The sequence below is a fragment of the Anolis carolinensis genome, chromosome 4 (assembly GCF_035594765.1).
Source record: "Anolis carolinensis isolate JA03-04 chromosome 4, rAnoCar3.1.pri, whole genome shotgun sequence".
NCBI classification, from domain to species: Eukaryota; Metazoa; Chordata; class Lepidosauria; order Squamata; family Dactyloidae; genus Anolis; species Anolis carolinensis.
Window position 1 is genome coordinate 122,714,911 of NC_085844.1, and position 26,282 is coordinate 122,741,192.

General features: G+C 42.3%; 1 protein-coding gene across 1 annotated transcript in view; it reads left to right on the plus strand.

Annotated features, from left to right (window-relative positions):
* Positions 1 to 2,708: 2,708 nt before the first annotated feature.
* Positions 2,709 to 26,282, plus strand: part of LOC100558415 (N-acetyllactosaminide beta-1,6-N-acetylglucosaminyl-transferase) — a 32,035-nt gene continuing 8,461 nt past the window's right edge. Inside the window, 2 exon segments of the mRNA XM_003223578.3 lie at positions 2,709 to 3,152; positions 3,154 to 3,868. Of these exon segments, the coding sequence (XP_003223626.2) occupies positions 2,913 to 3,152; positions 3,154 to 3,868 (955 nt within the window). The 5' untranslated portion in view covers positions 2,709 to 2,912.

Below are 26,282 nucleotides of genomic sequence, written 5' to 3' on the forward strand. Positions count from 1 at the left end.
ACCTCGGGAGGAAAAAAGGTTTCAACCCTGCTCAAATTTTTTTTTCTTGCTACTGATGTGGACCTGAGCATAGTGGTTGATAACTTGGTAGGCAAATGAGTGACCAAGATAAGGCATTGACATCTCCTCCTTTTTCTTAGAAATACAGTTTTTTGTGAGCAGTGTAATTTGTGCTCCTTGCAACAAGAGATAATGCAAGTGAAAGAAAGGCAGCAGGGAAAGAGGTGGAGGGGACTCAGTCACGAGAGCCCACACAGTAGAATAAAATCCCACATTATCTGCTTTGAACTGGAATATATGGCACTGTGGACTCAGATAACCCAGTTCAAAGCAGATATTGTGGGATTTTCTGCCTTGATATTCTGGGTTCTATGGCTGTGTGGAAGGGCCTTGAGGTTGCAGGACTGGAGCTGGGCTGTGGGGAGCAGGAGCCTTTTGGGGCCTTTTGCCATAAACCTGTCAACCTTATAGTTCACAGCAAGAATACAACTTGGTTCCAGATCAGCACTAGGCAGCTCACTCTTACTTTGGACATTAGACAAAAGAGATTAGTACTTGGATGGAAGATTGCCAAGGAATCTCAGGTGCTGTGGGATAGATTTCAACGTAAGACAAAGGCAAACAACTGCTAAGAATTCCTTGCTTAATGAAAACTCTATGAAATACATGAACTCACCATAAGTGGACAGTGTGTGAAGGCAGGCATGCACATACACACACACACACACACAGAAAAGACGCTCAATAGAGAGGGGGAAGGAGGGGAGGGACTCAATCAGGAAAGCCTGCATTTGTAAGATCTGAGCTGGGCTGTCCCTTTTTGCCCCTTCTAACTGCCATATAAAATCCAGATCATCTGCTTTGAACTGGATCATATGGCAGTGTCAAGTCCTATAATCCAGTCAATAGCAGATTTATGTGGATTATCGCCTTTGGTAATTTGAGTTATATAGTAGTGTAGAAGGAGCCTAAGTAACCCTTAGTTTTTGCATTTTTTTAAAAAAAAGAAGAAGACGTCACAATTAGTGCGTTTTCACCAAATGTAGCTTGTAGGATTGTATTTACTATTTAGACTAATGGAGTGATGTGTTGGATTGCTCTCGGCTCAGAGAGGCAGAGGGTCCATCTACACTGTTCGAAATAGCAACCTCCCAAGCCTTTCACTATTTATTTGTTAATGTATATATTTGCTAACCTGTATTCTGTGTGTATGTTGATTTGCCAGTTTGACTTACCTCTTTGGTGTGGGAAGAGGTTATGGACATGTGATTGTACTGAGCATGTTCAGACTCAGGACTCTATTTTGTAGTCAGTCTGCTTTATACCTCAGTGGAGGTGGATGTCTGTCTGCTTTACACCACAGTGGAGGTGAATGTCTGTCTGCTTTATACCTCTGGAGGTGAATGTCTGTCTGCTTTACACCTCAGTGGAGGTGGATGTCTGTCTGCTTTACACCACGGTGGAGGTGGATGTCTGTCTGCTTTACACCTCAGTGGAGGTGGATGTCTGTCTGCTTTACACCGCAGTGGAGGTGGATGCATGTTGCTGTTTTTTTTTAATCTCTGTGTACATATTTTAAACTAAGAGATTTCAAGGGAGTGTATATGTTTTGGGCAATTACAACTGCAATTACAACTGCAACTGCACTTTCATCTTTAAAGAAACAACCATCCTCTGCTAGCCAAATATATTTTTGTAGTGGCATGTCTTTGTCCTTGGCAGCTCAAAGACATGGTTCTTCAGTTTAACAGCTGAGTTACCTGTGTGCCATTACATGAATAATTGGGAATATCATTTGTTCAAAGAGTTGCCTTCTAATAAGGTCATGCTTTTCTTGTCTTAAACCCCCTTTTCTTGGTTTTAACCCCCCCCCGAAATTTTTCAGGTTTTTAATATAAAAAATCTGGTTTACCTGTGAATTTTAACTGATTAACCAAATCCCCTTGAGTGTCCATTGAAGCTTATCTGTCTTGAGTGTCCACTGAAATTTCTCAATGGAGCCTGATATCTAAATTATTTTGTGTTATGGAACTACTCTTCATGATTCGCTAAAAAAAAGTTTCAAACCCCCCCCCCCCCCCTCTCGATTTCTTTTCTGGCTTTGGCCCTGTAAAAGAGTGTCTCATGAACAATATCCATTTATAAAATTTTATGACACTTTAAAGTTAGGTTGAACTCAGGAAACAAATGATTAGAAACTGGATCTATATTGTTGGTAAGATGGCCAAAGATCCAGTTGCTTACCTATGTATAAACGAAAGCCTATGCATAGGACTAAAAGGAAAGGGTTTGACCGAAAAACAAACCTCTTCATGGCTGAATGCTATAGAATCATGGGAGTGGTACATGAGAGAAGCCTCCCAGCAGGATGGTAACACATCCGGGCGTCCCCTGGGCATCGTCTCTGTAGACAGCCAAGTCTCTCACACCAGAAGCGACTTGCAGTATGTTCTCAAGTCTCTTCTTATGGGAGTAGCGGTTTTACAAGGTCTTTACCTTTTTCTCTCCCGAAGTGCTGGTGCTTCGCGAAACTACAACTCCCGTGATTCCAAAGCAGTGAGTCAAGTGGAGTCTACATTGATTCCACAGCGGAGAAACCCGCTTTTATTTCCCGTCGGAAAAGGACAATGGAACAAACGGAGATGGGGGGGGGGGGGGGGGGGGGAGAGAGAGAGAACGTCGCCGTCGCGAACCAATGGGAAGCGATATGCAAAATAGTGCTCTTCCCTGATAGGCGAGGACGCGCCTCTGGACTCGAGGCAGGGAGTGTTGGGAGCGGGCGAGCTTGGCAACGGGGCTTCCGAGGGAGCGAGCGGGGAGGCGGCTGCTGGCTGAATGCATCCCCGGAGGCCTTCCGACGGCGCCCAGCGGGGAAGAAGCAGCCTCTGCTGCCCGGCTTCCAAACTGCTCCGATGCCGGCGCTGTCTCCCTTTAGGCGCCGGTGCCTCTTCGCCGCCGCCGCCGCCTTCCTACTGCTGGGCTTCGGGGCGCTGCTGCTGTTGCTGGACGGGGGTCCCGCGCCGCCCCAGCCGGAGCCCAAGCCGCCTTTGGATCTCGGGGAGGCGGGCGCCTTGCGTGCCCAGTGCGCCTCTCTTCTCAGTGGAGGCAAAGCCTTCACTTGGGGGTCGCGCTTGGGCACGACGTGGGGGCGTTTTTTCCTCCTGCGAGGACTACCTGGCCGGGAGCCACTACCTGACGCAGCCCCTGTCCACCGAGGAGGCCGCCTTCCCCCTGGCCTACGTGGTCACCCTCCACAAGGACTTCGCCACCTTCGAGCGGGTCTTCCGCGCCCTCTACGCGCCCCACAACGTCTACTGCATCCACGTGGACCAGAAGGCTCCTGCTTCCTACCAGCAGCAGGTGGAGGAGCTGGTGGGCTGCTTCCCCAACGCCTTCCTGGTCTCCAAAGCCGAACCCGTCGTCTACGCCGGCATCTCTAGGCTCCAGGCTGACATCAACTGCATGAAGGACCTCTTGACCTCCCAGGTCCGCTGGCGGTACGTCCTCAACATGTGTGGCCAAGACTTCCCGCTCAAGACCAACCGGGAAATCGTCCAGCACCTGAAGGCTTTCCGGGGTAAGAACATCACCCCCGGGGTGCCCATGCCCGCCCGCTACACCTTGCGGATTAAATATGTCTACCGGCAGCACATGGGCAAGGATGCTTCCTACATGAAGCGCACTTCCATTCTCAAGTCGCGGGCGCCCCACAACCTCACCCTCCACTTTGGCTCGGCGTACATCGCCCTGACCCGGCCCTTTGTGGAGTTTCTCTTCAGAGACAAGCGGGCCAGAGATTTGCTGAACTGGTCCAAGGATACATACAGCCCCGACGAACATTTCTGGGTGACCCTCAACAGGATTCCAGGTAGGTTGTTTCCACAACTAGATTTCACCACAGGTATGGACCACAGCTTCTGCCAACCTAGTGGTTCGAAAACATACAAATGCGACTAAATCAATAGCTACTGCTCCAGCACTCCACATGGCCTTGGAGGTGTCTACAGACAACGCCGGTCTTCGGCTTAGAAATAGAAATGAGCACCAACCCCCAGAGTCGGACACGACTAGGCTTAATGTCAGGGGAAAACCTTTACCTTTACTTTTTTATGGACTCAATTTCACCACAGGTATGGACCACAGCTTCTGCCACCATAGTGGTTCGAAAACATACAAATGCGAGTAGATCAATAGGTACCGTTCCGGCACTCCACGCAGTCATGCCGACCACATGGCCTTGGAGGTGTCTACAGACAACGCCGGTCTTTGGCTGAGAAATAGAAATGAGCATCAACCCCCAGAGTCGGACACGACTAGACTTATTGTCAGGGGAAAACCTTTACCTTTACTTTTTTATAGACTCAATTTCACCACAGTATGGACCACAGCTTCTGCCAACCTAGTGGTTCGAAAACATAGAAATGCGAGTAGATCAATAGGTACCATTCCAGCACTTCATGTAGTCATGCCGGCCACATGTCCTTGGAGGTGTCTACAGACAACACTGGTCTTCGGCTTAGAAATAGAAATGAGCACCAACCCCCAGAGTCGGACACGACTACACTTAATGTCAGAGGAAAACCTTTACCTTTACTTTTTTATGGACTCAATTTCACCACAGGTATGGACCACAGCTTTTGCCAATATAGTGGTTTGAAAACATACAAATGCAAGTAGATCAATAGGTACCGCTCTGGCACTCCATGCCGTCATGCCAGCCACATGGCCTTGGAGGTGTCTATGGACAACTCCTGCTCTTTGGCTTAGAAATAGAAATGAGCACCAACCCACAGAGTCGGACACGACTAGACTTAATGTCAGGGGAAAATTTTTAACTTTATTTTTTTATGGACCACACAACCTAGGCGCAAAGGTTGAAGGAGGCAGGCATGTTCAGCACGATGGAGAGAAGACTGAGGGAGTGACGTGAGGTCACTCTGTAAACAGCTCAAGGATTATCACAGAGAGGAAGGTGGAGGAGAATGGTAGAGTTCTGTTGAATCTATTTTAAATGTATTTTGTTTGTAACTTGGGGACTGCCTGTACGTGTTTTTATCCTGGCCTGCTTGAGATCTAGGATTGCAGTGTTCCCTCACTTATCGCTGGGGTTAGGTTCCATAAGTGAAAATCTGCAAATTAGGGACACTATATTTATTTTAATATTTATACATTATTTTAGTAGTTATACACTATTTTAAGTCTTTATTGTGTGCTGATAAATCACCTCCTTCTCCTACCATCGCCACTTGGGCTTCTTTTTTCTCCCTTTGGCTTCTCATCCCTCCCTTCCTTAGGCTGTAAATTGTATTTTTTAATGATTTATAATACTCTTTTAGAGTTTATTGAAAAATTGCGAAATAGTGAATCCGCGAAAAGTGAACCACAAAGTAGTGAGGGAACACGGTACTAGTTCTAACAAGTATAAAGACATACTACAGCACCTTTGAGACTAACTGGAGGTGGGGGGGAATACATCACAAGATTTTGTGGACTCCTGTCCACTTTGTCAGAACAATCTGTGAAAATACTAAAAAAAAACCCTTTTTTTCATTTAGTCTTAAAAGTACTATGGATTTTTTTGTATCTTTTTGTGTTAAGCCAGGCTAACAGGACTATCTCTTTGAATATCGGCCTAGAATCATATTGGAAGAGACCTCGTGGGCCATTCAGTCCAACCCCATTCTACCAAGAAGCATCACATTCAAAGCACCCCTAACAGATGGCCATCCAGCCTCTGTTTAAAAACCTCCAAAGAAGGAGACTCCACCACACTCCAGGGCAGAGAGTTCCATTGCTGAACAGCTCTCATAGTTAGGAAGTTCTTCCTAATGTTCAGGTGGAATCTTCTTTCCTGAAGTTTGAAGCTGTTGTTCCGCATCCTAGTCTCCAGGGCAGCAGAAAACAAGCTTGCTCCCTCCTCCCTATGATTTCCCCTCACATATTTATACATGGCTATTATGTCTCCTCTAAGCCTTCTCTTCTGCAGGCTAAACATGCCCAGCTCTTGAAGCCACTCCTCATAGGGCTTGTTCTCCAGACCCTTGATCCTTTTAGTCGCCTTGCTCAGGACACATTCCAGCTTGTCAACATCTCCCTTCAATTGCGGTGCCCAAAACTGGACACAGTATTCCAGATGTGGTCTGACCAAGGCAGAATAGAGGGATAGCATGACTTCTCTAGATCTAGAAACTAGACTCCTATTGATGCAGGCCAAAATTCCGTTGGCTTTTTTAGCTGCCGCCTGACATTGTTGGCTCATGTTTAACTTGTTGAATATTTGAAGGAACTTCTAGGCCCAGGGTTATCAAACCCATTTTCATAGACAGCCACACCAGCTTTATGATTGCCATCAAATGGCCGTTGAATTCATGGATGGCGAATCTATGGATAAAGAGGGCTAATTGTAATTTTCTTTTGACATAGTGGTCAGTGCTCTTTAGTTTTTACCCAGATTTTATTGAACAACAACTCCCATCACTTCTGAGTATCTGCCATGCAGACTGGAGATAATAGGAACCAACCACACTTGTGGCTTTGAGGTTGGGAAAAAGTTAAAGAACTTTTTAAGGTTAGGCATCATATCCACAAGCCCTGTATCTAAATACAGTAGAGTTTCACTTATCCAACATAAGCGGGCCGGCAGAATGTTGGATAAGCGAATATGTTGGATAATAAGGAGGCATTAAGGAAAAGCCTATTAAACATCAAATTAGGTTATGATTTTACAAATGAAGCACCAAAACATGTTAGACAACAAATTTGGCAGAAAACGTAGTTCAATACGCAGTAAGGCTATGTAGTAATTACTGTATTTATGAATTTAGCACCAAAATATCATGATATATTGCAAACATTGACTACAAAAATGTGTTGGATAATCCAGAATGTTGGATAAGCGAGTGTTGGATAAGTGAGACTCTACTGTAATAAAAATACTCACTCTCCTGACAAAGCAGAACAAGCTAGCCTTCCAGATGTTACTGTAACACAACTCCTAGTCATGGTGTCTATTGATTTAATTATTTTTTCGTGTCAGGAGCAACTTGAGAAACTGCAAATCACTTCTGGTGTGAGAGAATGGGCTGTCTGCAAGGATGTTGCCCAGCGGATGCCTGGATGTTTTTTCATCCTGTGGGAGGCTTCTCGCATGTCCCCACATAGGAAGCTAGAGCTGACAGATGGCAGCTCACCCTGCTCCCCGGATTCAAACTGCCGACCTTTTGGTCAGCAGTCCTGCCAGCACAAGGGTTTAACCCATTGCGCCACTGGGGGCTCCTATGTCTAATGATGAGGAATAAAGGTCTTCAAGTCCAGTATCTGAAGGGCCACATAAAATGACTTGGGGGCTGGATTCAACTCGTGGGCCTTGAGTTAACACATGTGTTCTAGGAAGAGTAGTTCCGTAATAGAACCATTTGCCTAGAGAGTTGACGTGGTCTCCTCTATATGTCTTAAAAATTAGGCTGGATACCTACCTGCTTAGGATGATCAGAACCTGAATCCTACTGGTAGTTAATCTACATATAATATGCTCAGTTCACCAGTAATGTACTGTGGTTGTGTCTATCCACTTGTAAAGTGTTCTCTTTTCCTACTGCCTCTCATTTTTCTTTCCTATTCTAATGAGTTCTGTCTTTTTATGATGCGTCCAAGGTGACTGAATCAACTATAGAATATCTTCCAAGTAACTCAGTGTCTCTGTCAGCCACTTTAAACCTCAATGATAACGAAAACCTTAGCTTAGGAGATTTTTGTAGTGAGAGCACTGGTTGTGGCATATTTAGCTAGTATAAAAGACTAAGCTCCACGGTGACATTAAAGCAGATTAGCATCTAGCCTTCAGAAGAACTTGTAATTATGATAAAAGGAAAGGGTACACAGATACTCCATGTAGACAAGAAGTATCAGGTTGATAGGGAAGACTCATTCACATATAGTCACAAATATTGTTATTTACTCAGGGTATACCATTATGAAGCAGCCCCGGTGGCGCAGTGGGTTAAACTGCTGAGCTGCTGAACTTGCTGACCAAAAGGTTGGTGGTTCGAATCCAGGGAGTGGGGTGAGCTCCCGCTGTTAGCCCCAGCTTCTGCCAACCTAGCAGTCCAAAAACATGCAAATGTGAGTAGATCAACAGGTACTGCTCCGACGGGAAGGTAACACCACTCTATGCAATCATACTGGCCACATGACCTTGGAGGTGTCTACGGACAACGCTGGCTCTTTGGCTTAGAAATGGAGATGAGCACCAACCCCCAGAGTCGGACACGACTAGACTTAATGTCAAGGGAAAACCTTTACCTATACGCTTATGCAGGCCTTTCTCTATGGAATTTCAAAAGTCTTAACTTCCATTTTTCTTAAGTATGTTTCTGGGCTTCATGAGGATTTTCTGCATTTATTGAGTCCTCATTCTGTTTGGAATATTGCACCCTTCACCATGGTTAACATTGCGCTCTTCATCATAGTTATACTATATCTCAATAATATTTCATCTTTCACTACAATTAAGTTTTTTCTGCAGAATGCATATTCTTCTTCCCATCTACAGCTCAATTTCATAGTCAATGCTGTTAGTCTTGCTCCTCACTCTTGGCAGCTTGTACCTAAGCCTTCCACCATTTAGCTTTTCTGTGTAGACCAGTGGTTCGCAACCTGTGGGTCCCCAGATGTTTGGCCTTCAACTCCCAGAAATCCTAACAGCTGGTAAACTGGCTGGGATTTCTGGGAATTGTAAGCCAAAACAGCTTGGGAGCCACAGGTTGAGAACCACTGGTGTAGACCATCAGACACATTCCGAAGCCATCCCAGACCACATACACACACACTGAGAAAGATTTGCTTCCCATTCATGCATTCTCATCTCATTAGGAAATTTTCCACTTAGATGAGCAAGAAATGTTATTTATGGCATAGCCATGAACTATAATAACATGTCAAATATGACAACAGTTTGTCGCTAGTCTTTTCCCTTGCATTCGAGAGGATACAGTAATGATGTCCCTTGCCTGACCACCTTATCAAGACAGTGTTTTAAATATTTACTAACTTGCTTATAAAATCTGAGTTAGACATATTCTTTCTTTGTAGCTACCCAATTATACTAGTCATCATGTTTTGGGTTTCTGTTGGTTCGTTTGTTGAAGCAACACTATGCATGAGAAAGGAAGTACCTTTAAAATAAACTGCCTCATCCAGGAAATAAGTATATATTTTTTAAAAATAAAAAATAGGCAGAAATTGACTGAACATTTTGCCTCATATCTCAGCTTCTCCAATGGCTAAAATCTTACTTTTCAAAATACTGGATATTTGTAATGTTGAGATTATGGCCCCTTCCCCATAGCTGTATAAGATCCATATTGAACTGGATCGTATGGCAGTGTGGATTCAGATAACCCAGTTCAAAGCAGATATTGTGGATTATCTGCCTTGATATTCTGGGTTATATGGCTGTGTGGAAGTGCCTAAATACTCATTTGGGGCAACTCAAAATGTTGACCACTTTGTCCCTCTTTCACTGTACATCCATGTACAGATTAAAGAATATCTCATAGGGTTGTTGTGTGTGTATTACTTCTGGAACATCACCATACAGCCCAGAAAACATACAACAACCCTGTGATTCCACCCATGAAAGTCTTTGACAACACATTGAACAATATCTCATAATTTTGAGCACTGCAAAACACAAGTTATCTGTGGAAATGGGAGCATCTTAATTTATTTTTCAGGGGAACAACATTAGGCCAACAAATAGCATCTGTTTCATTATTTCCACAATTGTGATGCCAAAGTCTTCAGATGTGTGTTGGTATTACCCAAATGTAGAAACAACCTAATTACTATGATACTTATTTACAAAAACATTGACATTCAACATAAAATTTATAGTAATAATAATAATAATAATAATAAAAACTTTATTTGTATTCTGCCCTATCTCCCCAAGGGGATTTAATAACTTGTGAGGATCGTTGTGACTATTACTTGGGGAAATTGTACACAGTTCAGATTTTCTTTTCCTTCTCTGTTAAACAGAGAGCCCTTCCTCACAACCATATAACCCAGAATATCAAGGCAGATAATCCACAATACAGTAGAGTCTCACTTATCCAACACTCGCTTATCCAACGTCCTGGATTATCCAACGCATTTTTGTAGTCAATGTTTTCAATATATCGTGATATTTTGGTGCTAAATTCATAAATACAGTAATTACTAAATAGCATTACTGCATATTGAACTACTTTTTCTGCCAAATTTGTTGTCTAACATGATGTTTTGGTGCTTCATTTGTAAAATCATAACCTAATTTGATGTTTAATAGGCTTTTCCTTAATCCCTCCTTATTATCCAACATATTCGCTTATCCAACATTCTGCCGGCCCGTTTATGTTGGATAAGTGAGACTCTACTGTATCTGCTTTGAATGGGGGCCCCTTCCACACAGCTGTATAAAATCCCAAAATATCTATTTTGAACTGAGCTATATGGCAGTGTGGACTCAGACAACCCAGTACAAAACAGATATTGTAGATTATCTGCCTTGATATTCTGGATTATATGGCTCTGTGGAACGGCCCTGGGTTATATAAATCCACACTGCCAAATAATCCAGTTCAATATGGATTTTATATGTCTATGTGGAAGGGGCCAGAGAGAAGTAATCCCTCTCTGATAGTGAAAGAAGAAGTGGTTTATTTTTAAAGAGGAAGGAGAAGGGGGGGGGGGGTATGAGTAGAGTAGTTCTTAAAAGAATCAAAGAAAAAAGTGTTTTCAGTGTAGTATTTGTTTTGATACATGACTAAATTCCTAAATATCAAAAAAGACGCAGATAACAACATTAAAACAATATTCACAGAGTCATATGGATTAGGGATACACAAATGCTTTGGACCAACAGGCCAAATGTGATATCGGCAGGAGAACTAGGGGACACCTACATACTACTAACAGTAGAAAAACACTAGGCTTGACAGTAGGGTCACTACACAAGCAGATTTCGCCTCTCAAATTCTCCAGCAATCTTGGAAGCCAGGAACAAAATTTTATCGCCCCTTTTCCTGGTAGCCCACATGAAAAAATATAGGAGCCGCAGTGTCACAATGTGTTAAACCTTTGTGCTGCATGGACTGCTGACCTGAAGGTTGCGTTGCTGACTTGAAGGTTACTGGTTCGAATCCATGAGACAGGGTGAGCTCCTATTTGTCAGCTCTAGCTTGCAGGAACATGAGAGAAGCCTCCCAGCAGGATTGGGAACACATCCTGGCATCCTCTGGGCAACGTCTCTGTAGATGGCCAATGCTCTCACACCAGAAGCGGCTTGCAGTATGTTCTCAAGTTGCTTCTGACACGATAAAAAAAAAACCCTGAAAAAGTGATCTACAGGGTTTTTCTGGGTTTGAGAGACACATAAGGAATGGCAGAGGACCAGGGATTGTAGACTCCTGCTGTAGAAAAAAAGGCACCTGGAAGCTTTCTCAGATGCACAATATTTTAATTGCTTCTGCAACTGATAAGAGTTTTCTCAATGTAGCAACACCTTCTTACTATGAGAGCTTACACTGCTATTTGGACACTCCAGCAGTGTCTTCCATGTAACCTTTAATGTGAACGCGTATATATATATGGCATACACTATGGACTTAGAATGGTCCCCAAGGTAATACAGTAGATCTTTCTTCTCAGTTTAGGAAGGTGAAGATGACATACATATGCAAGCTGTGGGAGTGGGTAGTTTGTTTAACTCTGTGCCCCTCCACACTCAAGGTGCACATGTGTTCTTTAAGAGACCCTTAGAAAAATGCCAACATCATCGTTTTACATAATACTAGCTGTGCCCTGCCACGCGTTGTTGTGGACCATTGTAATTGCACTGAATAGCTCCGGTTTTTGGGGTTTTTTAGGCCCTGTGGAGGTTTGTGACATGATATTTTGTGGTTTCAACCTCGAGGCGTGGATGATGGATTGTGTTGTGAAATTTCGAGGTTGGGGGGTGTTTAGTTTTGTTGTTTTGCTCGGTGCCAGGATTCCATCACTCTTTTATATATATAGATGCAGCAAATCAATAGGTTGCTGCCAGATTTGCTTCACCTTTAACCTGCTGGCAAATATTAGATATAACTTCCTTCTCACACACGGTGAAAAAGTTACCTCCACACAGTTGCACAATTGAGGTTCTTTACGTAGGCAAGTAATCTCTTCAATAATGTATCCTTTCAAAAGGCTTCAGTCATGGAAGGGAACCCAACCTGAAGTGGGAGTATCCAGGGAGGACCCTGATTCGTCACATCTTCCTTATTCATATTTCTAGCATTAGGATTAACAAGTGTTTCTTCAGCATCTCGTTCGGTTTAGGAAATGTTTAGTTAGGCAGTGAAATGTAACACAGTTCACCTTCCATGAAGGAATGTTTAAGTATATTTGAACTGATGATAGCTAGATCGGTGTGTCAACAACTCTTGGTGGGACATAAGATTTTTCAAAGAGAGCAGTGAAATGTTGCTTGGCTACAGAGCACAGTCATACCAACTGAGGTTCAATGGTGAAGCAATGCGAGCTACCAGATACTGTAAACGAGAAGGTTTGCTGTCAAGTAATCTCAGATAACAGAAACAAAATTCCTCCTTTGACAAAGAGACAGATCAAGTGATTAAGTGCATTGATTCTGTAAATAAACTCAAGTTTCATTATGTAAAAGATTTAAACCCACTTCCCGGTGTTTCGGTCACAATCTAGCACCTTATAAGTCCTCCTGGCTCTCTTTACTTTAGGACCCTTCCACACTGCTGAATAAAATCCCACATTTTCTGCTTTGAACTGGGATATATGGCAGTGTGGACTCAGATAACTCAGTTCAAAGCAGATATTGTGTTTTATCTGCCTTGTTATATGGTTGTGTAGAAGGGCCCTTAGAGAAGAAATACTCTATGTTCAAGATAAAAAAAGTATCTGTGTTGTCAGAGGCTTTCATGGCCGGAGTCACTGGGTTGTTGTGAGTTTTTTGGGCTGTATGGCCATGTTCTAGAAGCATTCTCTCCTGACGTGTCGCCTACATCTATGGTAGGCATCCTCAGTGGTTGTGAGGTCTGTTGGAAACTAGGCAAGTGGAATATCTGTGGAATATTCAGATTGGGAGAAAGAACTCCTGTCTACCTGAGGCAAGTGTTAATGTTGAAATTGGTTAAACTGCTAAGCTGCTGAACCTGCTGACCGAAAGCTTGATGGTTCGAATCTGGGAGCGGGGTGAACTCCTGCTTTTAGCCCCAGCTTCTACCAACCTAGCAGCTCGAAAACATGCAAATGTGAGTAGATTAATAGGTACCACTCCGGCAAGAAGGTAACGGCGTTCTATGTAGTCATGTCGGCCACATGACCTTGGAGGTGTCTATAGACAATGCCAGCTCTTTGGCTTAGAAATTGAGATTAGCACTAAACCCCAGAGTCGGACATGATTAGACTTAATGTCAGAGGAAAACCTTTACCTTTACTATATGACAATGTGGACTCAGATAACTCAGTTCAAAGCAGATATTGTGGATTATGTGCCTTGATATTCTGGTGATATAGCTGTGTGGAAGGGCCCTACATGATGCAGGTAACAGAAACCAAATAATTGGCTTCTTATAGAATGTCACCAGCATCTAACTTTTTCTCCTCCCCCTATCCCATTTACAATACGTTTCAGCTATTTCAAAATAGTGAAATTGCTTTTATTCATATAACACTTCCACCTGACCCACCTAGCCAGCTTGTTTCCTGTCATTTCTAAAGTCCATAATAAGGGTGAGTCAGAGAAAAATGTGCCGTAAGGCAACCGTTTTATCAAGTCAACATGACATAATAAGTCAAAGGGGACAAAGCCTGCAGCACACCCAGGAAATGGACCTTTCTCTCCCTTTCCCCACGAAATGCTAGGGGCTTGCAAACACCAGGCCTGACCTGCTGGGTTCAGGAAAAGCAGGATTGTGCTGTGGAAACATGAACCCCAGCTACTGGTTAAGTAACAAATTTCTTTTTAGAAGCAGCTTTGTCACTTTCCACTATATATCTGTGAGCCTCATCTGAAAATCCCCTGTGTTTTAATTGTACACAAAGAAAATACGACTGATGTTCACTGTACTCTCAGTCTTGACAAATTCATCTGTTAGCATTGGGCTAGGTGAAATGTTAATATAAGGTACCCAGAAATTACACACTGAATCCCCAGTGGTGCAGCATGTTAAAGCACTGAGCGGCTGAACTTGCAGACCAAAAGGTCACAGATTCGAATCTGGGGAGCAGAGTGAGCGCCTGCTGTTATCCCCAGCTTCTGTCAACCCAGCAGTTCGAAAACATGCAAATGTGAGTAGATCAATAGGTACTGTTCCGGCGGGAAGGTAACTGCAATCTATGTAGTCATGCCGGCCACATGACCTTGGAGATGTCTACAGATAACGCTGGCTCTTTGACTTGGATATGGAGATGATCACCAACCCCCAGAGTCGGACACGACTGGATTTCATGTCAGGGGAAAATAATAATAATAATAATAATAATAATAATAATAATAATAATAATAATAATAATAATTTTATTCTTGTACCCCGCCTCTATCTCCCTGCAGGGACTCAGGGCGGCTTACAAATGCAAAACAAGTATACATACATAAAATATCAAATACCGAAAACACACGAATGAAAATTAAAACATACAATTAAAAACAAACCATTAATAAGACAAAGTTAAAACGCAGCAATAAAACATAAGGATGGGCTGAGCAAAGTGCACTAAGTGAGACTTGTAAACATGGAGGAAGTTAAAAGTGCTATAAGAACGTGGGGCAGAACCCAAAAGTGAGTTGAACCCTTTACTTTTACCCAGAAATTATCTTTCCAATTTCAATTTCATATTGTTGTTTGCTGTCAAAGTATTTCAAGCTTATGGCAACCTTATCACAGGGGTTTCTTGGCATGGTTTAGGAGGATGTAGAACTGAAATTGTAAAGATCATTTCTGAACGTCCTATACTTGTTTAGGCTGGAGATGCACAAATAGGTTTATATCTGTATAGCTGTAAGCACAGCATCTTCCTTTTGTATATGTACATAAAACCCAGTTGCTGGAAGTGAGAGAGAGAGTTTGGGAAAGTTTCTTTTTTTCAGACTGTAACTTCCAGAATTCTCTGAATATAGGTGGAGGATTTTGGGAGCTGTGGTCAAAGAAGGGAATTTTTCCAAGCTCTGGTAGGATGGCAGACATGTCTCATTCCCTCTCCAACTAGGGTAGGCAAATGTAGGAGCCTAGGGGGATACATCTGACTCTCAGAAGAACTTGGAAGGCCATATCTTCCTCTTGTAACATCCCCCTCCTCCCCAAAAAACCCCTTTGAATGTGTGGAGGGCATTTATGGTATGTATTTATAGATTAGGCCAGGTCCTAATCTCTAATGTAAGAAATTGCATTGCTACTGAAGTATGCAGAAATCACTGGGGAGTTTTATAATATTTAATTATGATATCAGCTGGCTTTTATTCTCCCAGCTCTGCAGTTAACATCATGGCACTGTGTCAAGTGCTCCTTTGAACCGTTTATATATAGTCATCTGACCTTTTACTCAGTCTTACAAGATAAGAATTGGTTAATACTCAGTGGATCAAACATTTACAGTAGAGTCTCGCTTATCCAACCTCCGCTTATCCAACGTTCTGTATTATCCAATGCAGTTGTTTTCGATACGTTGCGATGTTTGGTACTAAATTTGTAAATACAGTAATTACTACATAACGTTACCGTGTATTGAACTGCTTTTTGTTGTAAAACATGATGTTTTAGTATTCAGTTTGTAAAATCATAACATAATTTGATGTTTAATAGGCTTTTCCTTAATGCCTCCTTACTATCCAACATTTTTGTTTATCCAACGTTCTGCCGGCCTGTTTATGTTGGATAAGCAAGACTCTACTGTATTTCTAATCCTCCCTTTCCCATCAGTCTTTCACCTTTTCCCTCAAAATAGTAGGTGATTACTTCTATATGTACAGAAATACTAATCTTCTTTATCAGTTCTGAAATATGGCACGAGTGTCCTTATGACGTATAAAAAGCATTTGTGTTTTTCCTTCTTTACATTAGCCTTTCTTATTTAACACTGTCCATATATTCTCTGCCTTCTCTATGTGCTTAGACATAGGAATTCTGCTGTTTCTTAAATAGGGGTTAGACTTAGACGGAGTGCTTTAAAAAAAAAATCAGCCATGAATCTGAATAAGAAATGAGACCTTGCCAATATTTTGAGAACCATCTGGGACTTACCTGCCCTTTTGTTTTGGTTTAAAGTTTACAATAATGAAATATAATTTCTGCTGGGAAACCTAGAAATTCCTAGAGAGGTGTTCTCTCAGAAAAAAATAGCAATTTCTGTATTGACATTACAATAGAGTCTCACTTATCCAACACTCGCTTATCCAACGTTCTGGATTATCCAATGCATTTTTGTAGTCAATGTTTTCAATACATCATGATATTTTGGTGCTAAATTCGTAAATACAGTAATTACTACATAGCATTACTGTGTATTGAATTACTTTTTCTGTCAAATTTGTTGTATAACATGATGTTTTGGTGCTTAATTTGTAAAATCATAACCTAATTTGATGTTTAATAGGCTTTTCCTTAATCCCTCCTTATTATCCAACATATTCGCTTATCCAACATTCTGCCGGCCCGTTTATGTTGGATAAGTGAGACTCTACTGTATTTCACTTTCATGGAGGCCTGTGTGCCTGATGCCAGTGAATGTGGAGGGGTGCCTTTATTGTAACACCTCTTGTTAATTGGTTATACTTGTATCCCATCTTTCCTCCAGTGAGGACAAAGCAGTGTGTATGGCTCCAACAATAAATTAAATCGAGGAATACAGACTTCCAACAAAGGATTCCCTCAGGGAGGAAGCAGCCAAGCTTTGAATCTGCAAGGCCATTAAATGCTAATTAAGCTGGCCCTTTGCAACATTTAAACTTGCCTCAAACAGGCAGGAGTTCTTTCTCTCAACCTGGACTTTCCACAGAAATATAAACACCACTTGCTTAGTTTCCAACAGACCTCACAACTTCTGAGGATGCCTGCCATAGATGTGGATGAAACTTCAGGAGAGAATGCTTCTGGAACATGGCCATACAGCCCGGAGAACTCACAGCAACCCAATACAGACTTTGTTACAGAATAGTTAAGATTGCTACACAGATGGCTATGATAAGTTAAGGAGAAGTTAGCATGCTTGTGTTTAGATTGGTAGCTATTGGAGTACATATACAGTAGAGTCTCACTTATCCAACAGTCGCTTACCCAACGTTCTGGATTAGCCAACACATTTTTGTAGTCAATGTTTCAATATATCATGATATTTTGGTCCTAAATTCATAAATACAGTAATTACTACATAGCATTACTGCGTATTTAACTACTTTTTCTGCCAAATTTGTTGTATAACATGATGTTTTGGTGCTTCATTTGTAAAATAATAACCTAATTTTATGTTTAATAGGCTTTTCCTTAATGCCTCCTTATTATCCAACATATTTGCTTATCCAACATTCTGCCGGCCCGTTTATGTTGGATAAGTGAGATTCTACTGTAGTTTGGTTTGGTTGGCTTGAGATGATGGGAATTTTAGCACAACACTTATGAAAGGCACTAGGCTAAAGAAGGCAGCAGAATATATTTAAGATTAAGAATTAGACAGGGAGGAAGAGAGAAGATAGAAATGGGAAAGTTACAGTTGCCAAATAAGGAAGCAGGGAAAGTGTCAGAGCTTTGGCTGACCATATTGGTAAACTTGAAAAGTGAGTGGAAAGTAGTGAACAGTGCAAACAATAGAGAAGTAAGAGAGAGTTAATGCAATCATGTCAATACTAAAATTCTGTGTACTTGTTTCTGATACAAACGTTTTCGAAAAGTTCACTGCGCGAAGGGAGAACAGAGAGTAGCCCTACAGGAACTGTGGCTTATGAAGTTAACGATAGCAATGAATTCACTTCTTTGAAATCAGTTGGATTGTTTTGACCCCAAACAAAGGCAATGATGGAAACTGAACATGGTTTTCACTCTGTATTGTTTTATTTATTTATTTGCCATTTTTATATCCCGCCCTTCTCACCCTGAAGAGGACTCAGATCTGCACACATAAAGGCACAATTTGATGCCATACGACATATATGACCTCCCTGAGCGCTTCTTTGTGTTATTAGCAAAAAGAAAAACCTACGGTGCTTCCAGACAGCCCAGAAATCTGTGCCAAAGCAGGTTTTTAAAATACACCTCGACACAGATTTCTGTTCCCTCTCTCACCAAAAACCTGGGCTTTCACGGGGGCGGAGCAGGGCTACATGCTATGCTGAAGCCCCTCCCCCCCCCAAAATTTTCCCCTAAAAAGTAAATAAAATTTACCTGGCCACCACAATGTTTCTCCTTGTGCCCTCCTGGCATGAGGAAACGATGCATCAAGAGACGGGGATGAGGAGGAAAATCCCTCTTTGCCCTCCCTGTCCTGGACCATCATTTCCTCACACCAGGAGAGCTCGAGGAGGAACGTTATGGTGGCCAGGTAAATTTTGTTTGCTTTTTAGTGGAAAATTTGGGGTTTGGGGAGAGGGGGTGGGTGCCCTTTCTGTTTTTTGAACTCCTGGAGAAGGCTGTGTAGATACAGCCCAGGAATCACATCATGTGATCCTTGAGTCAAATCCACACAGGGACCAAACCTGACCCGGATTTTACCACAAGAGCTAGATCTTACCAAGTGTTTAATTAATTCAGAACAAACCAGGGAAACCCTGATTTGTTCCAAATTAATTTGGTTTTTCCGGAGGTCCCGTAATATTGACCTGTCTGGTTGAGCCCCAAGATTGTCCTGAGATATCTATGAGTTCAAGACTGAGGTTCTTGATGGCTACTTGGATGAAGGTCAACTGATTTGGAAATTCACAATAGTATTCTGTCGGGCAACTCTTTCTAAAATACTCGGCTACTGTAAAAGATAAATGTAAAAGATAAGAAATGTAAAAGATTACGCTTTCTGTTTACTTTAGTATTCAAAACTGAATAAGTTATTAAGCCAAGTTTCCCCCTAGAAGCACACTATGTGTGCAAGATAGTGAGAGGGTGCATATGCACTGTATAATTAATACTGTTTGGCACTACTTTAACTGCCATGGCTCACTGCTATGGTAATTCTGGGATCTATAGTTTGATCAGGCACCAGCTCTCTTTGGCTTAGCAGGTTAAAGACCTTATCAAAACACAACTCCCATGATGCCATAACATTCAACTATGGCAGTTAAAGTAATGCCAAAATGCAATGATGATGATGATGATGATAATAATAATAATAACAACAACAACAATAATAATACTTTATTTATACCCCGCCACCATCTCCTCACGGGGACTCGGGGCGGCTTACATGGGACAGAGGCCCAAACAACATAAGGACGAAATAAACAGCAATATAATACAAATCACAATATAAAAAAGATAAAACAGTAATACAATATGAAACAAGAGTATTATAAGAGTTAAAGCCAATCAATTAAAACAACAATACAAGGAGAAAATACAAGGGGCCGGGCTGTGGCGCAGGCTGTTGAGCAGCTGCAATAAATCACTCTGATCATGAGGTCATGAGTTTGAGGCCAGCCCATGGTGGGGTGAGCACCCGTCAATTAAAAAAAAAATAGCCCCTGCTTGTTGCTGACCTAGCAACTTGAAAGATAGTTTCATCTATTAAGTAGGAAATAAGGTACCACTTGTAAAGTGGGGAGGCAAGTTTAACTAATTTACGACTTGGAATGAGGAAGTGCCATCAGAGTGGATGATGAAGCAGCTGCTTCCCCCTGTGGCCAGAATCGAACATCCCCTCAGGAGAAGGTTAAATTGCCTCTGCGTCTGTCTGTATCAGTCTCTGTTTGATGTGTTTATGGGCATTGAATGTTTGCCCTATGTGTATATAATGTGATCCGCCCTGAGTCCCCTTTGGGGTGAGAAGGGTGGAATATAAATACTGTAAATAAATAAATAAATAAATAAATAAATAAATAATTGCATTTAAAACACATAAATGGTAAGGCCATAATAAATACAGGATAGTTTATTAAAAACCCTCTAGGGCTGATTAGTTAATTCTATATGTAGATGCACTTAAGGTTCCAGAAGATGTGTGTTAAGATTGGGTGGAAGCTATTATCTTTAAGGTCCATGAATGGTTGCTAGCATTTCAACTTGACCACTGCTTCTTAAACAATGGGTCTTGATCTCAGATGGGGTCCCCTCACCTCAATGTTGAAGTCATGAAAAATTCAGCAACAGTAAAAGGTTTCTGAATTTATTTTACTACTTTCGGTGTTATTTTACTATGTTCGGTGTAAAATTGTGTTTTTTAATCTTGTTTTAATTTTACTTGTGATGATGTATGTTTTTTATTTTGTTCTATTGTAATTGGCCGGGCTTGGCACCATGTTAGCCACCCCGAATCCCTTCGGGGAGATGGAGGTGGGGTATAAAAATAAAATTATTATTATTATTATTATTATTATTAACGCAACCCATTTACACAAGTCTGTTAGCAGCAATGTGCAGTGTGTTACAGTGGACTCTGTAGAACAGTGGTTCTCAACCTGTGGGTCCCCAGATGTTTTGGCCTTGAACTCCCTGAAATCCTAACAGCTGGTAAACTGGGATTTCTGGGAGTTGTAGGCCAAAACACCTGGGGACCCACAGGGCGAGAACCACTGCTGTGAACTGGCCAATCCAGAATGTAGTGTTGGTAGCGTAATTTGTAGAGTTACTCATCAGTCAGAGGGGCTAATTGCAGCTCCTAGCGGTTTTGTGGTTTGCATTCCAGCAAGTGTTCCTCATAGCAATTTAAATAGGTTAGTGGTTAGTAAGTGTAAATGTCATTATCTTTGTGACAGACAGGAGATTTCAGAGTCAAGGTTTTGAAGATGTATGCCAAGGATCTCTGCAACATAATGATAACTGTGAGGATGTTAATATGTTTTCAATTGTGTTTGTTAGCTAATGTCAGGAATTATATATATAACTAGCTTGGAGACCCGGCGATGCCTGGGTCATTTGAGAAAGGCATTGTTTGCCTGTGTTCCAAGTGTAGCCTATATCCAATGTCAGCTGGGTTCAGTGGGTGCGGGTGAGCTCCAACTCCCATATGCAAGTCCCATCGTCCAGTGTCCATCCCCCTCCAAACAGAGCCAGTATGTAGAGTAGGTCATGAGGGCTCCATGTACCATGTTTGGTCTTGATCAGTCATTTGTGTGGGTCGTGGTGCTCTCAGGAAGTGAGTGAAGGTATTGGAAGTCCCATCGTCCATGGTCCATCATCCTCCAAACTGCACCTGGGTGTAGAGTGAGTCATGGGTGTTCTCTGTTTGAAGTTTGGTCTTGATGAGACATTGATGGGGGTGACAGTGGTCTCAGGAAGTGAATGAATATACTGCAAGTCCCATCATCCAAGGTCCAAGCTCTTTCAAATCTCACCAAGATGTAGAGTGGGCCATGGTGGCTCTATGTGCCAAGTTTGGTCTTGATCAGTCATTGGTGGGGGTCACAGTAGTCCCAGGAAGTGACTGAAGATATTGTAAGTCCCCTCATCCACGGTCCCTCTTCCCCCAAACTGCACCAGGATGTAAAGTGGGCTACCCTGCACCTGCGTGTCAAGTTTGATACAGTTTTGTCATTCATGGGCATCACAGTGGTTTGTGGGAGGTGAATTGGATGAATGTACTGCAAATCCCATAATCCTTGGTCCACCCTCCGTCAAACTGCTGCAGCATGTCAAGTGTGTCATTTGGGATATGTGTGCCTGGTTTGGTTCAGTTGTGTGATTTGTGGCAGTTGCTGTGGTCTCAAGAAGTGAGGGAAGGTACTGCAAATTCCATCATCCTTGGTCCATCCTGCCCCAATATACATCAGGATGTAAAGGGGTCGACAGGAGTTCTGTGTGCCAAGTTTGGTCCATTTCTATCATTGGTGGGCATTGCAGTAGTCTGTGGGAGTTAAAGTGTTTCAAAGTACTGCAAATCCCATCATCTGTGGTCCATCCTCCCCCAAATGGCAGCAGGTCATAAAGTGCATCGTGGGGATGAAGTGTGCCAAGTTTGGTGCAGATCCGTCATTCCTGTTGGTCTCAGTGGCCTGGGATAGTGGCGGCCAATCAAAACGCGAGCACATATTCCACCAGGCCAATCAAAACGCTGATACATACTCCGATTTCACTTTTATTATATATATAGATGTTTTCTCCACTGAACTCTGATCTTTGTAGTAAGCTCCAATCCATATCATATAGAATTCAATTTCACGAGAGCCAAGACTAGAATGTAGAAAAATGTGTTCAGTGGTGGAGGAAATACTTTTATGACTCTGGGAAAATATAAATTCATTCAATCAATCAATAAAATTTAACTATAGCTCCAGAAATCCCCCTGCTTGCATGTCCATTAGCCATATTTGTTGGGGATTCTGTGAGTTGACTCCACATTTGTTTTGCTTTGCTTGGTGCAGAGAAGACTGTTCTCAAGTATGGAACTTACACTGTAGAACAAAACCAGGCGAGAGCAATGTTTTTACATTTCCTTCTCATAATTTGATGGATAGTCAACCACATTAGACAAAGCAGGCACCCGGTGTGGTATGTAGCAAGGCAACATGACATCCTCGCCTGCCTGTTTACTCAAGAGCCCAACCTTGTTCTTCCTGAGTGGCTTCTCCTGACCTCAGAGCTCTGCAAAGTGTACATAATTATTACCTGCGGGAAAGGAGTAGCTCATCTATCTCTCAATAAACACCCCTTAGAGAATAAACAGCGAGTCCTTCTGGGAGCTTGTGAAAGCCACACAGGCTGGAAAGATAGGTCAGATGTCTTCATGGCTTCTGTGGCTGGTTCCACACAGGCCTTTCATCTGCACTTAGTCAGGTTTAAGAAACCCGATTGGGTGCAGATTATAGTCCATACACCTTCCACCAAACCCGTGCTTTTTGTGAGGTATCTGGATGCCCTGCTGCACCTTCCGGCAGGGCACCCAAAAGAAAACTCCCCCCAAAAGGGATAAAAAGTAAAAATTACTTACCCAGCTGCCATTAAAGTGATGCTGGAGCTCTCCTGGCATGTAGAAATGATGCACCAGGAGAGCTCTGGCATCATTTTAATGATGGTCGAGTAAGTAATTTTTACTTTTTAACCCTTTGTGTGTGTGGGGGGGGGGGGCGTTGGGAGGGGATGGGTGCTGTTTTGGGTTTTTTGAGCTCCAGGAGCCCAGAAATCCTGAGACAGCTGTGTGGATTGGGCCCAGAAGTCGTGAAACATGATCCCTAGGCCCAATCCACACAGGGCCCACACCTGGAAAGACCAGGGTCTTATGAAAGACCCGTGTCTTTCCAGATATCAAATTAATTCGGGACAAACCAGGGTTTTCCTGCTTTCTCCTGAATTAATTGGCTTTTACTTGAGACATTGTTTAGATGCCTCAGGTAGAAGTGAGCAAGCTCACGCATTTTGGGCACTGCGTGGAGGTGCTCTGTTTCACCCTTTTTCAGGTTCTGTGCTCTGGGCCATTGCATGGGCTTCAAAAGTGGCAGTGTTACCCACAAGCAGAGGTAACCTGCAGAAGTACTATGAAATGTCCAGATACTTACACATGATGGACATTTGACAGAGGATTTTGTCAACTATCTGCATACTATTATCATTTTCCTGAAGTGAAAAAAAAACAACAACTCTTGTGTTACCAAAAGGAAGGATCTTTGTGATAACTGTTTTTTGTTTTCTTAACATTTCTTAGACTAAACCACTTGTACATGAACTGCTTTAAAATGTGTTTTAACTGCAGCTTTCCATAGAAACTTGCCAAATAATTGTTTTCCCAAAGATTTTTGAGTAATGTCAACCAATAATTCTCCTTTGGCCACCTATTCAACTTGCTAAAGTGAATACAGTATTTTTCATCCAAGAGGGTGGATAGAGTTTCTTTTATTTACAGGAAGATTACTAAAACAGTGGAGGTAGTAAATTTTGTTTTTTTGTTTCCTGCTTAAACTGAGGGTACTTCCAGACAGTAGAGAAATGTGTGCCAAGGTGGGTTTTTAAAACCGCTTTGGTGTGCATTTCTGTCCTTACTCCCACTCAAAATGCGTAAGCTTTCCCGGGTGGCTACATGCCATCCCGATACCAATCAGGATAGCATGCTGCAGCCACCCCAAAGTCCTCCCAAGATCACCCTTAAAACTTAAAAACTTACTGGGCCCCCATTAAGGTGGTCCTTGCGTCCTGGCACATACAAATGATGCACCAGGAGACCGGGGAGAGTGGAAGAGGAGAGAAAATTACTCCTCTTCTCCTCGCTTTCCTGGTGCATATTTCTACATGATAGGATGCAAGGACCACCTAAATGCCGGCCCAGTAAGTCTTTTTTAAGTTTTAGGGGTTGTTTTTGAAGCTGGGAGGGAGGGGGTGGGTGCCATCCTGGACCTTTGGGCTCCAGGAGGCCAAAAGGTTCGGGATGGCAAATCAAATGGGCACTCACCCCCGGGTAGTTTCAATTTGTCCTGGAACTACCTTGGGGTGAGTCCGCACAGGTCCAATACCCCATTAGACCCGGGCCTTTCAGGAAGGCCCGGATCTAATGGGGTCTTCAATTAATTCAGAATAACCAAGGTTATTCCTCATTAATTAGTGCGTCATTCGGACACCCCAGTAAAAATCAAGACAGGTCCCAGGATAATGGGCCTGTATGGGTGAGCCCTAAGTTACAACTACAGTAGAGTCTCACTTATCCAAGGTTCACTTATCCAAGGTTCTGTATTATCCAAGGCAGTCTGCCTTTTAGTAGTCATTGTTTTTGTAGTAAATGTTGCGATCTTTTGGTGCTAAATTTGTAAATACAGTAATTACTACATAACATTACTGTTTGTATGTACCTGGACACAGGTGAAACATATGCAATATTTCCTTCTATTCTGATCAACCACTCAGAAAGAATGAAGAAAGCCTTCCAGTAGTCATATGCTTAATTACCACAGTATATTCATTAAAGCTGGTGCTTTGGTCTTTTATCTTCTTCTTTCATTGCCAAATTATCAAATTATTAGGCTTCTTTTGTTCCTAGTCATCAGATCTTAAACTGACATGGTATAACTTTGCTGTGAAACCTGTCCACCACTTCATGAGTAGGGAAGTTGCCAATGGCACATGCATTATTTTCTCCACCCCCTCCCTGTATTCCACTTGCAGGGTGCTTCCAGACAGGGCTTAAACCCATGCTGAAGTGGGTTTAAGAAACTCACTTTGGCATGGGTTTAAGTCCCCATGCCCTCCACAAAAACTCAGTATCCCATTAGACCCGGGTTTACCTGTTTTGTCCCGAAGTAATTCTCTTTTGCCTGAGGCATCACTTGGATGCCTCCGGTAAAAACCCGACAGGCCCCGCATTTTGGGGCCCGTCTAGATGAGCTCACACTCTCTCTGACTCATCCTTCTTGTCCGCTTTTCATCTGTCCTAATGTAGGATGGCAGTTCAGCCCTTTGTTATTTTTCTGTGTCCTTGCAGTTTGCCCACGTTAGCAAAAAATGTTGTTATTGGCTGACATTCCCTTTCAGGATACATAGCACATCCGCTTCCACCAAAGGAAGGAAATAGAATGAAGGACTTAAAAGAAAGCTCCATTGATTGAATATAGCTTGCTGTTAATGACCTTTTCCATAGAAAGCTGTACTAATGCTAGACTTCCAGTTGTAAACAATCTGATATATTCCATTCAAACCATGTTGTTCATCCAGTGTAGATTGGGAAGGATCATTGCTAAAGTAGAATGGTGTAGATCACATTTTAAGCTGAGCAAGTAAATACACTTCTGACATTGTGAGTAACATTATTAAAACCTGTAATGTTGAAATGTGAAATAAGGGGAGTTGGCATCTGGTGTTGTTGGCATCTGGCTTTGAAGCAGAGTCTTTATCCTGTATTCCCATTCATATTATAGAAATATAGAGTTAGAAGAGAGCACATGGGCCATCAAGTCCAACTTCTGCTAATTGTGTTTTCTTGTTTACTTATTTATGTTGTTGTTCTGTTCCATGATACATGTCTTACCATATTACTTTGTTTGTTCAATATCTGAATTTGAACACTCAATATTCTTGTTTAATTGCTTTCTCACATACCAGCCATCTTAAAACCAATGCTGGAAGGAAGGCAAGATAGACATTTAATAACTAAATAATCACTGAAACCATTGT